We start from the raw sequence: 14,664 nt of genomic DNA, 5'->3' as shown, positions 1-14,664 counted from the left end.
CTACGAGATTTTCGCCTCTCTCTTTTCTCTCGCTCTGTAAACTGCTGGAAAATACGCGGTTCTTTCTCATATAATTCGACTATTTTCAATCGATGCCTGGGCAAGTTGCGCAAGTATACGTGTACATCGGTGGAGGCTCGAATCTAATTTGCTTTCGTTCGCCGCGCTCGCAGCTTATAGTGTACCGTGCTATCCATGATTGCTCGACGATGATGCTCAAAAGCTAAACAAAGACAGAGAGAGAGAGAAAGGCAGTTGGAACCGTAGCGAGACTTGTTTAAATCGCGTCATTTTATAGACAAGTTGGGGATGAAGTGCGTATATCAATCGAATTTTATAAAGTTGATTGGCTTTTGCTAGGCTTTGCTTTGGATGCAAAAAAGTACCGCAAACTCGGCAGCAGAAGCGAAAGCTGGTCGCGCATACAGCGACTCGGTGCTATGGATATCGAGTAAAAAAAACACGTCGAAATTTCAGCGTAAAAACTTTCCAGACTTTACCAGCTTACAACTTGCTTCTGGCTCTTAATTGTTATCAAGTTCGAGCTTGGCTTAGACGCGAGGCTTTTTATTGAATTTTCTTTGTTATTAGCTTCGATCTGGGCCGCAGCTAGCCCGGCCTCGCTGCCACGATGCAAATATAATAAATGCGCGTACAGATAGAGTCGCTGGGATACGCGTATACACATAGATGATGGGTGAATGCGGCACACTCGGGCCGCGCTTCCGCCTCTGCGGATGGATATAAGAAATGTATCGTTTACCGATACAGAGCGTATTATATGCGCCTGTGCATGTCGCTACATCCGCAAAATGTAGCCCGTGGAAAAATATCAAACGACTAATAAATAAAAGTAAGAGTAAAAATAGCAAAGGATATATTTCATAAAATACCATATCCGATACACGGGCGTCTATATAGAATAGCAAGCCCGCAAGTAATTACGAGCGCAGGTATAGATATATGTATACATAACTGGCCTTGCTGCACAAAAGTCTCTGGATGCAGGATCTTTTATAAAAACTCATGAATTACTCTATAATCCGCCAGGATTCTCTGTAAAGCATATATACGGGGGGCTGGTGCAGTCGTGTGCGCTGCGTAGCGACTGCTCTGTGCTTGTCGAAAAAGAAAAAAAGAGGACGAAAAACGAAAAGGGAAACAAAAACAGAAACGAAAACAAAACAAGAGCATCGCAAAACAGCGCGTAAATTAAAGCCCCTTCACAATTTAACGTTGCTCCTTTTTTTCTCCAGCCATAAATGCGTCTCTGCTGCTCTTCAGGTCAAGTGCTGGGGATATATATTCGCGCGCGTACGTTTTATATACATATAATAGCAATAGAAGTGATAAATGCATAAAAGAGTTTCACTCTCGCGGCCGGTCTCGCGGCGCACACATATTTTATCGGGGCCGAATCCGTGGCCTCGCGCGCTGCTGCAGGACGGCCCGGAGCTCTCGAGTATTTCGAAAAAATATTTTCATGCAAATGTCGTTGCAGACGCTACGCGACACGCGCGCAAAATCCTTTCGGCTCCCAACCCAGTAGCTCGCTCAGCGGCAGCGTCGCGATATAGAGAGAGAGAGGGAAAAAAGCTCCGCGCGCAGAGACGAGACACGCCTCGCGCGTATTTTCGTGTAACACCAGCAGCATCGACCTGCCCTTACACCTATAGTGGTAGCGTCTACGCCAGCGCTATCGTTGCGCTTTACTCGCTGTGTATTTTCTCTTGATGGCTACATTTTTTTTTGGCTTCTTGTCTTTTTTTTTTCTTTTTCCACCTTACAAAAGTAACAGGCCATCTCGGGCGTACTGCTGTTGTTTATGCGACTCCTTTCGAGAGCCCGCGGCTTTTCTCCTTAGCCCCCCATCCGAGCTTTGAATTATTTAATCGCGAGAAATGATAATACGCGCAGCTAATGCCCCCGCGACTGACACCTAGGAATTTGCTATAATATGCGCCTCTCTCTCTCTCTTGAGATATATGGGCATACGCGTATTATGAACATTTGGACGAATGAAGCCAAGTTTTGCGACTCTGCAATGGTATATAGTAGGGGATATAGCCACATTTTTCACTCAAGTATTTATGGTCGTCCGGCAATACAGCTATTTATATCCGTCTCTCGCGCTCGCGTCCCTATTTTCAAAAACCTTTTTTTGTTCTATCCATCCTCTCTCTCTCTGTCCTGCCTTTATTGCTGTTTATTGTGCCTCGTATTTTCACGTTACTCTCCTCCTCCTTCTCCGCTCTCCCGTACCTTCGCTTTTCGGTCTCTCTCTCTCTCTATTTTCGTGCTGTCGTCTCGCGTAAAGAGAGCTTTGAGCTTTTATTTATCTAACGGAATTAAACATTTTTTTTAAACATTACGCCGACACAGCCGTCTCGATACAATCGATCTCGTACTCGTCCCGGGAATACGAAAAAAAAAAGAAGGAAATATATTTACGTGGGAAAATTATAAGCTGCTTTGAATTGGAAATGTAAGGCAATAAAAATCACGACACGCAAAAACGGAACAGCCCCTATTTCTTATAGCGCTCTTTCCTCTTTTTACCTTGAAAAATCAAGCTTCACATATAGAGCCAGCAATTTTATATACATAAGTTATATATACATATAACGTCGAACAACCGCAATAATGCTGTTTCAGGAGGCGAATCACGCTCCGCGGCGACGGTTTCGAGCGTCTACTTGTCGATACCCCTGCTGCTGCTGCTTCTGCTACGTCTTGGCACCCGATAATACGAAGACGACCGACGAAAAAAGAAGAAAAAAAAAGAAGAAGAGCAGGAGAAAGAAAATATCTAAAGAACTCGCAGTAGCTCCAATGTATGTATGTACTCTTTGCTGGCACAAGAGGGACTAGCAGCGGCACTGCGGCGCGGGGATGATTAGGAAGAACGAACCAAGTATATATCGTGTGAGGACTACCTGGCTGGAATATCAAGTTTTTGCTCTTTGCTATAGCGGCTGCAGCTATGTATATAGTAGCACACAGCCAGACACCCAGCACGGACACGTAGAGTCAGGTACATAATCGTGTATCTGTCTTTACACGAGCCTCGCCGCCACTCCCAAATGTATATATATATAACGTCCATCTCACTTATATACTCTCAATCTCTCCATCTCTCTTTCTTCGCGGCATTACGTAGAGCTCCGAAATGTACCTTCGGAGGCTTCATGCCAAATCGACCATTTACCGATGTTGAGAGTCTCTTGTAGTCAATGCGTATCTATATAAACCAGTTTTGGTTTTTTATTGCGCTTGGCTCGGCATCTAATATCCACATATTTTATACGCTAATCACCGAGACCGAATGAAGCTCGGAGGAATAAACTCGCGAAGAAAAGCCAAAAATTAATTATTTTTCGCGTTAATTGGCTGCGAGATGAACATTCGTTGGATTTCAAGGTAGCAGAGGTCCAGATTAAGCACACATACCTGACTCTCGCTCTCTCTCTTTTCCCTCCTTTTTTTCACCGAAGCCAACTCGTTTATTGGATTAAGTGATAATCTTTTGTGGCTTTCCAACGAGCTGCCGCGTGCATATATACTTACTCCCCCTTGCAAGTTTGCTTCAACCAGCCGACTACTGCCGAGTCCGCCTGTATCCGCATCTGCGAGTGTGTATACGTACATGTTTATATCCGTGTGTGCGTGTGTGCGTGTCTGTGTATTTCTACTTTCACGCTGAAAAACGAAATGAGATGAAAACATCAGCATAGCCGTGTAGCATAGCCGACGTAGTTTAATTTAATTTGGGTTATAAACGGATTTGCAGCTGAAATCTGCCAACTGTAGCTCGAACGAGCGCGTGAAAGAAGGATTCTTTTTTTTTCTCTCCTGTCGAGTGAATAACAAAAATAACACTTTTATACCAGCACATGTATTTGGAGTTGATAATTTTTTTTTCTTTTTTTTTTACGGAACACATGCGCAGAAAGAGAGAAATACGTGCCGTTAATGAATTTGTGACGTGGCGTGACTCCGCATGATGCTCCCTCTACTGTATGACCGAGTTATATAAGAAGAAGATGAGGTAGGTTGAGAAAAAAAAAATGAGAATGAGGCGCAAAAAAATGATAAGGATTTGGGCGTGATTATATACGACAGCTGCGGCGATAAAAGACGCGTCTATCAAATGTCACTACAGAGCCATTTCGAAAAAGTCTCATGCATGACGGCAACGATATAGCACGGCGGATACTAGGACTCGAACTCGAGGTCTAATTGTATTATAAATGTATTCTTGTATTATAATTCAGGGCCAAAGAGTGGTATACATGTATTCATTTATGCAAGTGAAGCAGCCAAGGCTCGCAAGACAAACGACAAAAGTTAATTAAATTAATTAGGCTAGAGGCGCGTAATGGCTCCTCGTTACTAACTGCGGCTAGATATGACATTAGTATTTAATATAATGTTTCTTGCTCGTGCCGCGCGCTACTCTGGCCTATGCAGGTATGCACAAGCTCGGCAGTGGCAAAAACACACAAACCTACTAATCTGGCCTTTTGCACAAGTTTACCCCCGTCCACTGGGGGGGTGAGACCACCGCTGCACGCATAAGAAAGGTGCGAGAGCCGCGCGTGTATAGCAACGGCACATTTGAATCAATGAGCTTGCGAGACGGCCTCGCGATGAAAAAGTCAGTTTCCGCAGGCTTTTTTATAAACTTGTCTGGACATTTTACTCGACTAAAAAGCTTCGATAAAAACAATGTGTTGTCATACCAGGGATTAAAGGTATGTATACTATTGGAGAGAGCTTCCAAGTGTTGCAAAAATTAAGATCGTGGCTCGAGGAAACTCGACGCAAACTAAGATTGAAAAGGCTCAAAGCGATTGACGCGAGAGACGAGCAGATGCTTAAAATGTGCAAAATACACAGTGCACGATGCAAATAACTGTGCGCGATAAAATTTCGCGCCTTTTCCTCGAATCAGGCTTTCCATCCTTCTACACACACACACACATATATTTGTATTATACATATAGCCAGGTAGTCTTGGGAGTTCCTGCAAATGTGTCAGACATCAACTCACGGGAAATCTTCAAACGACTTTCCCTAATCGAATCATCGCAAGCCCCGTACAAAAGAGAAACGAGAAAAAAAAACGACCCATTGACTATATCTACGTAAACAAACCGTGAGAAGCCAACGGCGTGGAAAATTCGCAACGCTTCTCTCCTCTCTGGCACAAAGAGCCAAAAAGAACAAGAAAAGTAGCTAGTCTGCGTTTTATATAGACATAGGTGAGAATGAACTCTTGGCAACGCGTGCGTTTATACGCATTCGATTATTTTTGCAAAAGACATCGTGATAAAAATATCACGAGTGTCGATAAAGTTATGGGAATATCGATAAAAGTTTCAAGAAACCCATCAAATTACACATATACGAGTCGTTTTGAAAATGAGTCGAATGGTTTAGCCTTAAATAATTCTCGTGCATTGTTCGATCCCAGACTGTTAGGCCTGTACAGTTGTGGTATAAAAAATTAATTAAAAACTGTCCAATGTCGCGTAGAGGCAAAAGTTCGAGTATCCGTGTTGTATATGACGTATGTACAGATACAGATGCATTAGGCCAACTAGCATCAGTCGTACACGCAGAGAGATCGGCCGGCCGATCACCTGTACGAATAATAATAGCCATTCGGCGACATTTCCCACGAGGCCGCTGCAACTAATGAACTAATCCTTCTTGGATAAAAGTATCCCTCTCTGCAATATATGACTGCGCGTATACACGTTTATGTACGTTTACTGTTGCGCAGTAAATATAACCACCGCTATACAGAATCCAAGTCGAAACTACTAGGCTAGACCGACTGAATAAATACGAAAAAAGAGGTAAATAAATAAAATAAAATAAAATAAATATAAATATAAAAAATGTGTGTCCGAGGCTCTACGCATCGAAAGCACAGGCAGAGGCACGAAACCATCGATTTATTTAGCGCAACAACGGCGCCCGACGCAGTACAGCGGCTGCTGCTGCGGGGTCAACCGCGAAAATCTCACGGGACTTTTCTTCGACATTTGCAGGCTGGAAAATATTCTATAATTATATACCTCATACCGTAAAAAGCGTCTAGATACAAGTATTTTTACACTTGAACCGATGCGCGGCAAATGTGATTTTGCGCGACCGACTTATTTTCAGCGGCAATTTTTCTTTCTCGTCGATTCCAAGAGAGCATTCCGTTGCATTTTTGTAAATTTATACCGAGCGAATAGAAATGTTTGACTCTCGCCAGCCAAGGGCAACCGGGACATTTTTTTGCGGATCGGATGGAAATTATTAGTCAAATAATGAATTTCAAGAAAATTCAATGATAAGTGGATTTATTTGAGTGTATCGATAGGATTGCTGGTAATTACTAATTGCACTGCTTTTTCAATAAAAATATGCTACTGGTCTAGCTGATCTAGCTGATCACAAAGAAAAAGATACAAAGTAGTCAAAGTTCATTTCATTTTTTATGATTAGTTTAAACAAAACTCCCCATGAACTGCGACAATTTAAAATCATCGAATCAAAGTCAACAAGTTTACCAACGAGCTCGTTCAAACTTTTCAAATCCTTTGATTTTAATAACCGATTTAGAAACATCTTTTAATCATTCTAAGATCATTATTCGTATTACTTATATAATGAGCTGAAAAATGTTGAAATGTAAATCGGTCGAATGTAAATATCATACTATTGTCAGAGGTGCTCGAAGCTAGCAAGCCGAGCATAGCAGAGCAAGCATGCAAATATTTGTCGACTTTTTTATTTCGCGCGGTTAGATAGGCACACCCCTTGGTCCTGAGAGTCTCGATTATTTTATTGTGGAGTAGGCTGAGGAACGGTAGGTAAAAGCGGGACGCGCGCCAATCCCGCGCACCGCAGTCCGCATCGATTCGCACACACACACTCGTCGACTTTCGTCGGATCCCGATTACCGAGTTCGGAGCTGCTGCTGCTCGACAATTTTGAGGGGAGTTTTCAAAATTTAAACTCGTTTAACGTATAATTCAGTGCCAAGTCTCTCGACACCTCTATCACTGGCTAGGCCATTCTCTGCAATCTCGACAACTTTATCCATCTTTTTTCATCAAGAGTGAGTATTTTTTTAAATTGTCATTTCTTTACTTTCATTCATCATTATTTTAACCAAACTGTTGTGTTTTCTCACATGATTTGTCTAGCTAGATATACATCTCATTCTAAAGTTAGCATTTTTTTTGAATGGATACATAACCTTAATATCATAACATTGTTTACATAAACTATGTAATTATTTGGAGTTTAACTTATTGATTTAATTTCATTCTCCCAGATGGAACCAATGAGTCTAGGATCACCCATTGGTAGTCCAGCCCAACCAGCTAACAGTCCAGGGCCTGGATCAAACTTTCTTCCTGGATTTCTATTAGGTGATACTAATCCAGTAAGTTAATGATCGTTAACATTTAAAAGTGTCTCTACTCTTTTCATTAATTAATTTAACAAATACTGTAACGTATCTATATTTACTCTCACTAGAGAATTGGTGTCATGTCTCCTGAATCCAATAGATACTCACATATGCATGGAACTCCAAGCACTCCGCTTGGAGGGTACGCTACACCCGAGCTAAGAATGAACCGACAGAAAGCCATGTTTGCAAGCGGTAGCAATCCAAGTTTATCTCAAATTGCACCAGAAAATCATGCGAATGGACCACCTACAAAATCTTTATACGATAGTTTAGATACAAAGCAAACAATGAGTACTCCTCAAAGTGTTACACTTAATAATCAGAGCTTTAATCACTCCAGAGTCCTTGGATCAGGATTTGGTAATTGTGCTAAAAACAAAAAATTCATTATTATAAGTCAATCTAAAATTAGATAAATTTTATTTCAGCAAATACTACGGTCAATGCCCCATATTGTGAAACTCCAATTAACCAAACACAAAATGAATCAACTCAAGGTCTGCTACAGTGGATCACTGTATTTGGTTTTCCGATGGCTGCTCTAAACATAGTATTGTCGCATATTTCCAGCAGAGTGAGAATAATTGATAAGCATCCAGCTCCTCATTCTCAGAGCAATTGGATTCATCTCAAGTGTTCTAGTGATCAAGAAGCTCAAAGGGCATTAGCGTGCAATGGTAATATTGTTTCAGGATCAGTTATGATAGGTGTTATTCCTTGTACTGATGAAGGCGTAATACTTGGAACCGACAAAGAAAACAGATCAAAACTAAGTGAAAGTATGAGAATGTTTTCAACACCTGTTAAAGCAGGTCACATGACTGGAGTTGGCGCGAATAAAACACCAGTCAGAATACCAAATGCTCGACCACTGGTTTCTGGTTATAACCAACATATGAGCCCTCAAGCTGTTAGATCACCCGATAATGTTCCACACAAATCAACTGGATTAGTTACAAAAGCCATGGAGTATGTTTTTGGATGGTGATTCATTGTGTACTCATTGCCTGACAATTGCTCAACGAGCAATAATAATTTTATATTTGTAATTAGTGGATCTTAACTCAAATCTGATTCAACTAGTATTTTTACGAATGAAATATGGACATGAATATTTTAATATTGTTGCTTGTTTTGTGGTAAAAGTAAATAAAATTTCATGTGTTGATATAGGGTAAATATTGAGTGCTATTTTTTGAATTCTCATGGATAGCAAGATTGTTTTCGATGAAATGAATTTCATAGATGCTATTGCAACAATTATTTTTAAAAAATAATTAGCTTACAATCTAAATTGCTCTTTTAATATTTTGTAAAAAGTTTTTCTGATTCTGTATTGAATGTTGTTTATTAATTGAGGCTAGTTTTTTGATTTTTGCACCAACAAAGTAGATAATGCAATTGAAAAATCATAGATTACTAGAAAAAACCAGCGAATAAATACTTGTAAATGCTAATGAAATAAAACCTTTATTTTTACTTCTTTAAAAAAAGTGTTTGACATCAATATTTATTACACTTATAATTATAATATTACCTTGTAGAACTTTTAATTCTCTAAACAAATGATGTATCAAGATTACATTTAACATTAACCGTTCAAGTTCAAACTTTTCAGGTTACAATCGTAATTATAATGCTCTCTATAAGTAGCCTTTTTTACAAAATATATTATTTGGGTCCATCAATGGTGGCATTTGCCAAGTCTGTCATTTTTGGATATTTAACTTTTTTCTTGTCTAATTCATCTTGGGCCCACAAAATCATTTTTAATAAATTATTCAATCTTGGAGTTGTTGACTCTTGATGTTCCATTTTCAATATTGCAGCATTCAATTCACTGGCAATCTATTGTAATTAATTAATAATCATTTTAGTTACTTTCTAAATAATCAATAGTACATATGTAAGATAATGTGAGATTTACCTTCTGTCTGTGAGTAGGTTGCAATAAATCACTAAAAGGACTTCTCTGAGGCTCATCAAAAGCTAGTAATGCTAAAGTTCGCTCCAATTCACCTAAAATATTTTCATCCGATTCCCCTGCTTCACTCAACTGCTCTTGCGCAAACTGCAACGCCTCTTCAATTTTTCCAGTTCGTATAAGTTCAATCAGATGAAGTTGTTGCAGATGAAAATGCAAATATCTATCATTGTCCAATAATTCAGGATGTAATTGATTGACCAGAACTTTGGCTTCCTCGATACGACCGTTTTGAATTGCATCCCGAATGCGAATTCTATCATCTAAAGAATCCAAGTCTACAGAAGGAGCTACTCCAGATTCCTGCTGAAATTTTTCAGCTGCTTCTTTGAACCCTTCTGAATAATCAATCAATCAGTCATTTAGAATATTTTTGTTTATTTAAAATGACGCAATAAACATTTGTCAGCAATCAAATTACCAGTAACTAAATAGTTCATTATAAGGTTATTCATTTGAGTACGCTGTATATGAGATCTGCCTTCCAACCGAGCCATCCATTCTTCTTTGGTAATACCCTCTTTCTCATTGTAACTCATGGCTTTTCACAAATCTGGAGAACAAAACATAAGTTTTATTAACAAAAAGACAAAGTTGTATTTTTGAATCTAAACAAAGCCAATAATATATCATATTTTACTAGTCAACATTTAGATAAAATCGAAAATACCTAAGGCTATAAAATGTAAACGCCCGCAATTCAATAAATTACAAACAAGATATTAGTTGATTGCTATTCGAATCAAGTTCGTGTGTCAGATTTTGAATGATGTTTATTCATCATTCTGTAACGTGAGCTTACCATTGGATTCAGCTGTCAAAAAACCTGCTCACGAACAATAACTGCTCGTGAAAACTGAAGAATTGTTTATTAGTTAGGCACACTGTTAATGTATCAGCACTGTACTGTTCTCGATGTAATTTTAAACTATTTAACTCGCTAACATACAGTAAATATTGAAATTCTGGCAATTTTTCTCTGATTATGTACACTTATGTGATCTATACTGCTGGTTCACCGTGACGTTAGCGTGGCAATAACAAAGTTGCAGCTGAAGCAGAGATATAATTTTATTTTCTGATGATACACAAACGCCAATAGCTACGACTGTTACTTTGGCGTGACGTCTGCAATGTTATGCGAGAAGGATTACTTATCCACCGCCACTGCAGTATGAGTGACAATGGAGTGAGAGCCGGACGACAGGATAACATAGTCATATGTGGCGTTGCAGAGTCGGTGTCAGCATTTCCAAGTCGCACATATTTTGAGAGCGCGAAATTTAAAGTACAGTAAAAATTGAATAGAAAAATTTTTATGCTATTTACTAATTTTATGACTTCAATTAAGTTATAATTTTTGTACATTTTAGTAGAATGAAGCTGTAATTGAATAAATTTGTTTTTATATAAGAATTCAAAACATTTACATGCCGCGTTGCAAGTATTATTCATTTAAATATATTTATTTTCGTAAAACGACAGGATGCTTATTTTTGAATCACTAGTTATCGCTTAGCGCGAAATTATAAGTAAGTTTTAAGAAAATGATAAGCCCTTTTTCAATTGTTTTTTGATGAATCAATATAAACGAAGATACAACATTTTTAAAATGATCGTGTCGTCATTTTCCTTCTTATAAATTCCATAAATATAAAGCGAATTTGATGTCTGTTTGTCTTTTATGATCTCAAATCTATTTGTCCGATCAGCTTCAAATTTTTACCCCCCCNAAATTTTTCCCCCCCCCCCCCCCTGCAAAAATACGCGCGCGTGCCGCCCGGCGTTTCGAATGAGGATTGCGTATCGCGATGTATCGCGCCCACAGTATTGTTAGCCGACTTCTGCGTACATGCATTATATATTTCAGGAAGGACTGAACAGCCGATAAGGCATACGATGGAGCGTTTAAACTTTTTATTTTCATATTTCTCCATTTATTTTTTTGCCCTGTACTCCCGATGTGTAGAAGAGATTTATAATTCAATGCCTTTACTGCAGTTGAGGCTTCGAGTGCATTATAGGCTCGTATTATATATACTGTATAATTCCGATGACGATAGGAAGAAAAATTATTTTTCTTCGATACCGTACCTACTAAAATGACTACCTGTCAGAAAATTTATATAGAGAAAGGGAGTACGTTTTCATGCGTACACTCGATCGTCGATAATTTTGAGAATTACATCGTATGTAGGTAGTATACCTATTGAAATGAGGAGAGAAAAAAATCATTAGAAGCGTTAAACTGTATACCTCACACGTGCGTTGCATTCTCCCATGTGGTTGTGTATACCTTGATTTGATAGTCTCCATCCTCCATTGACCATCCGTGCGGTCAATTTCTTTCGAATGAAATATTTGAAACAGTACACCGATACTTGGCCGCCAATTATGGCCAATTATGACGCGTCGAACAATGATGAACCATCGTCTCAAAATATGATCGATGGTCATTTGATGGAACAATCGAGGATTTCCAAAAGCTTATCGTGCGGAGATCTACCACACACGTGTGGTGGTCTCTACATCATTTTCAATAATTCCTCTTAATGAAGGAACATCCGAATTGGAAAACAAAAAGTCGGTTACGGCATACTGGATCCATTAGAACGGCATCGCGGGGTGCGCGCGACCAAAACAAGTGCGCGACACAATATGTATTCATATCCATACCACGTGTGAACTGCTGTAATACAAGAAGATCACAGAGAAAAATGCGCGCGAGACCACGGGAAATCCGAGTTGATTGTGTGAACCATGTAGCACTCAAAAGGAATTTTAAGTTTTTGACGTGCACTAACGAGCCCGTGTAGCCATTTTCACCTTGGTATATATAGCTTGGAGCTTGCCCACTACGAGGTTTTATTATTTATTGTTCGATGCGTTCTCGTTAATAACTGCCGAATATGAAATTCAGCGTGTGTTAGAATAATTTTATCAACACGTTCTCGGTTCCGAAACTATCAATTCATCATTCCGTCAATGAACACATCCGACGTGTCTTTCCTTGGAGATACAAAGATGTGCTATCAGAATAGAAAAGTGGGTAATAAAGCAAAATTGAATTTTAGTTCATTTCCAGGCGTTATGGGTTACAGCGATGAGAGCGAAGCCATGTAATGATGAATGAAATGGCATAAAGTGAAATATCATTGACATACTTTCGCTAATACGAAGTTGTACCAATAAAGCCTTTGGCAGACCATATACAATAAACTCCAGAACGCATAAACTTGCACCAAAAATACTCTTGATTCGTACGCGAAACACGACGAGTGGGAGAAAGAAATTAAGAGAGATGAAGGGAAAAAGCTCAATCAAGCTGTTCGCAAAGTACGTTAGTCTTTAGTTTACGTTTGCGAATCACAGACTATATATTGAACGCAGGCTGCGCTGGGAAATTTGACTTTCGAGAATTTTGTTTGTTCGAGCTTGGCTGTTTCGGGAAAAACTCGTGAAATTATTTTAGTGTTATTTTGAAAGTGCAAGTTGTTTTTGACAGTAGATCAAATTCACAACATGTGGGAAGATATGGTGAATAATTTTTATATCGTATATTTTAAGATAATTGTAATATTTTTATAATTTATAATAAAATCCGAAGAATAATATTTATTTATACATATAATTAGTTTAATCGTGCCAATTTAACAATTATAGAAAACAATAAAATACTCGTTTTGAATATAAATAATTGTACAATTCAGTAAAACATTCAATTGATAAATTAAACTAGTCTTAAATAAAAATAAGTAAGTAAATATTTCTGTTGGTGCACCCGAACATCCAACGTAGTTTTTAATTTTATATGTAAAATTTAATTTTAAAATTGTAATCAATAATTTTAGGATTCTTCGATCAGTAGTTTTGAAGAATATATCGACAGCCCTCGATGTAATCAATCAAAGAAGTCTCAAGAATCAGGAATCAGGATATTTTTCAAAAAAGGTAGCAACAAATAATTGATATAATTATGATTAGTAAAATTCATCAACATTTTTTATTGACTATTTAAATTTTTAAAAAGCATAAATCTCTGAATGTTATGTATTTTTGAACTGCATGATTATTTTTCTTTTGCAGTGTGGTGTAAATTTAAATCGAACAGTGACGAGGACTTACCATCTGAAGATGTAGATCGCGCTTTTTACCGTGAGTAGAAATTATATTCTATGATCATGAATTTTCTTCCATACCGACAGTAGCAGTATTGGTGACTTAACGGATAATTTTTTTCCCGAAAAGCCTACTTATCATTAATAGGCATTTAAATTACTTTGGACGTGAGGCTTTCCAAATGTAATAATGATTGATTTAAACTTTTGGTAGTAATAAAAAAGAGTTGATAAATTTTGAATTCAAATCAATTATATCATTAAAGTTATATATTTATTTTTATGCTCGATTTTCGTTGGAAATAAAATATTATCATTACAGAATTATTTCAACATGTGCAGTGACACCTAATGTAATAAATATTTTACATGAATTCAACACAATATATCCAGCTCAGTACGGCCGATTACTTACACTTACCATATACATTTTTATATCTATATATAATTTATTGCATCTACCTTTGTGGTCTCGACTTATTTCGAACAAATAATTCAACGAACTCGAATTTTTCGCAATTGTTAAAAATTATTTCTTCTAATTCCATAGGTAAAAGTTTCAGTCAGCATTCGTAGAGACTGAATTGCACACGCGAGATATCCGCCCATATGTAAGTCGTTTCTTTAATTGAGAGCAAAATTTCAACTCGAATAATAGCCCGAACGTGAGGATATGATTTTCAAAAAGAATATTCCACTCTCGTCTCTGAGGAATGAACATGGAAACGTATGCTCTCGCAGTCGTAATAATTTAGTTCTCATCTGAATTTCCTCTCTTGCGGGTAAAATGTTTTCTCCATAGTGTATGAGTAATTCTATAAAAAAGCCTGAAAATTAGAGACTAAAATCGCGATTAAAATTTTTGTTACTTGTCGCATGTGGACTTTGATGATTGTTCATTGAGGTCCCAAAAATTTGGGGAAATTAAGAAAAAAAGGAAATTTTGATAGGTAATTATTCAGCTTTCTAATATTAGCATGAAAAATAGTATTTTTCCTGAAATGTGATTATTTATTCGATGTTTGACATTGCTGAAATCGCTTAGACGCGTTGCTGAACGTTTATTCCGTGAAAACTTTTTT

The 14,664-nt window shown here is 38.0% G+C and overlaps 2 protein-coding genes across 2 annotated transcripts; one reads left to right on the top strand and one right to left on the bottom strand.

The window, feature by feature from the left end:
- The first annotated feature begins 6,920 nt into the window (after positions 1-6,920).
- LOC106651385 (nucleoporin NUP53) lies at positions 6,921-8,973 on the top strand. Its single transcript, XM_014369859.2, has 4 exons — positions 6,921-7,120; positions 7,340-7,450; positions 7,546-7,840; positions 7,909-8,973. Exons 2-4 carry the CDS (start codon positions 7,340-7,342, stop codon positions 8,466-8,468), a joined length of 966 nt encoding a protein of 321 aa, XP_014225345.1. The 5' UTR covers positions 6,921-7,120; the 3' UTR covers positions 8,469-8,973.
- A 57-nt stretch (positions 8,974-9,030) lies between these two features.
- LOC106651393 (glucose-induced degradation protein 8 homolog) lies at positions 9,031-10,649 on the bottom strand. Its single transcript, XM_014369871.2, has 4 exons — positions 10,267-10,649; positions 9,886-10,017; positions 9,408-9,802; positions 9,031-9,328 (listed from the first exon to the last, which is right to left on the bottom strand). Exons 2-4 carry the CDS (start codon positions 10,001-10,003, stop codon positions 9,152-9,154), a joined length of 690 nt encoding a protein of 229 aa, XP_014225357.1. The 5' UTR covers positions 10,004-10,017; positions 10,267-10,649; the 3' UTR covers positions 9,031-9,151.
- Between the last annotated feature and the right edge of the window lie 4,015 nt (positions 10,650-14,664).

This window comes from Trichogramma pretiosum, unplaced genomic scaffold, assembly GCF_000599845.2.
Source record: "Trichogramma pretiosum strain Unisexual culture from Peru unplaced genomic scaffold, Tpre_2.0 scaffold53, whole genome shotgun sequence".
Lineage (NCBI taxonomy): Eukaryota > Metazoa > Arthropoda > Insecta > Hymenoptera > Trichogrammatidae > Trichogramma > Trichogramma pretiosum.
This window is presented reverse-complemented; position numbering and strand designations above follow the sequence as displayed.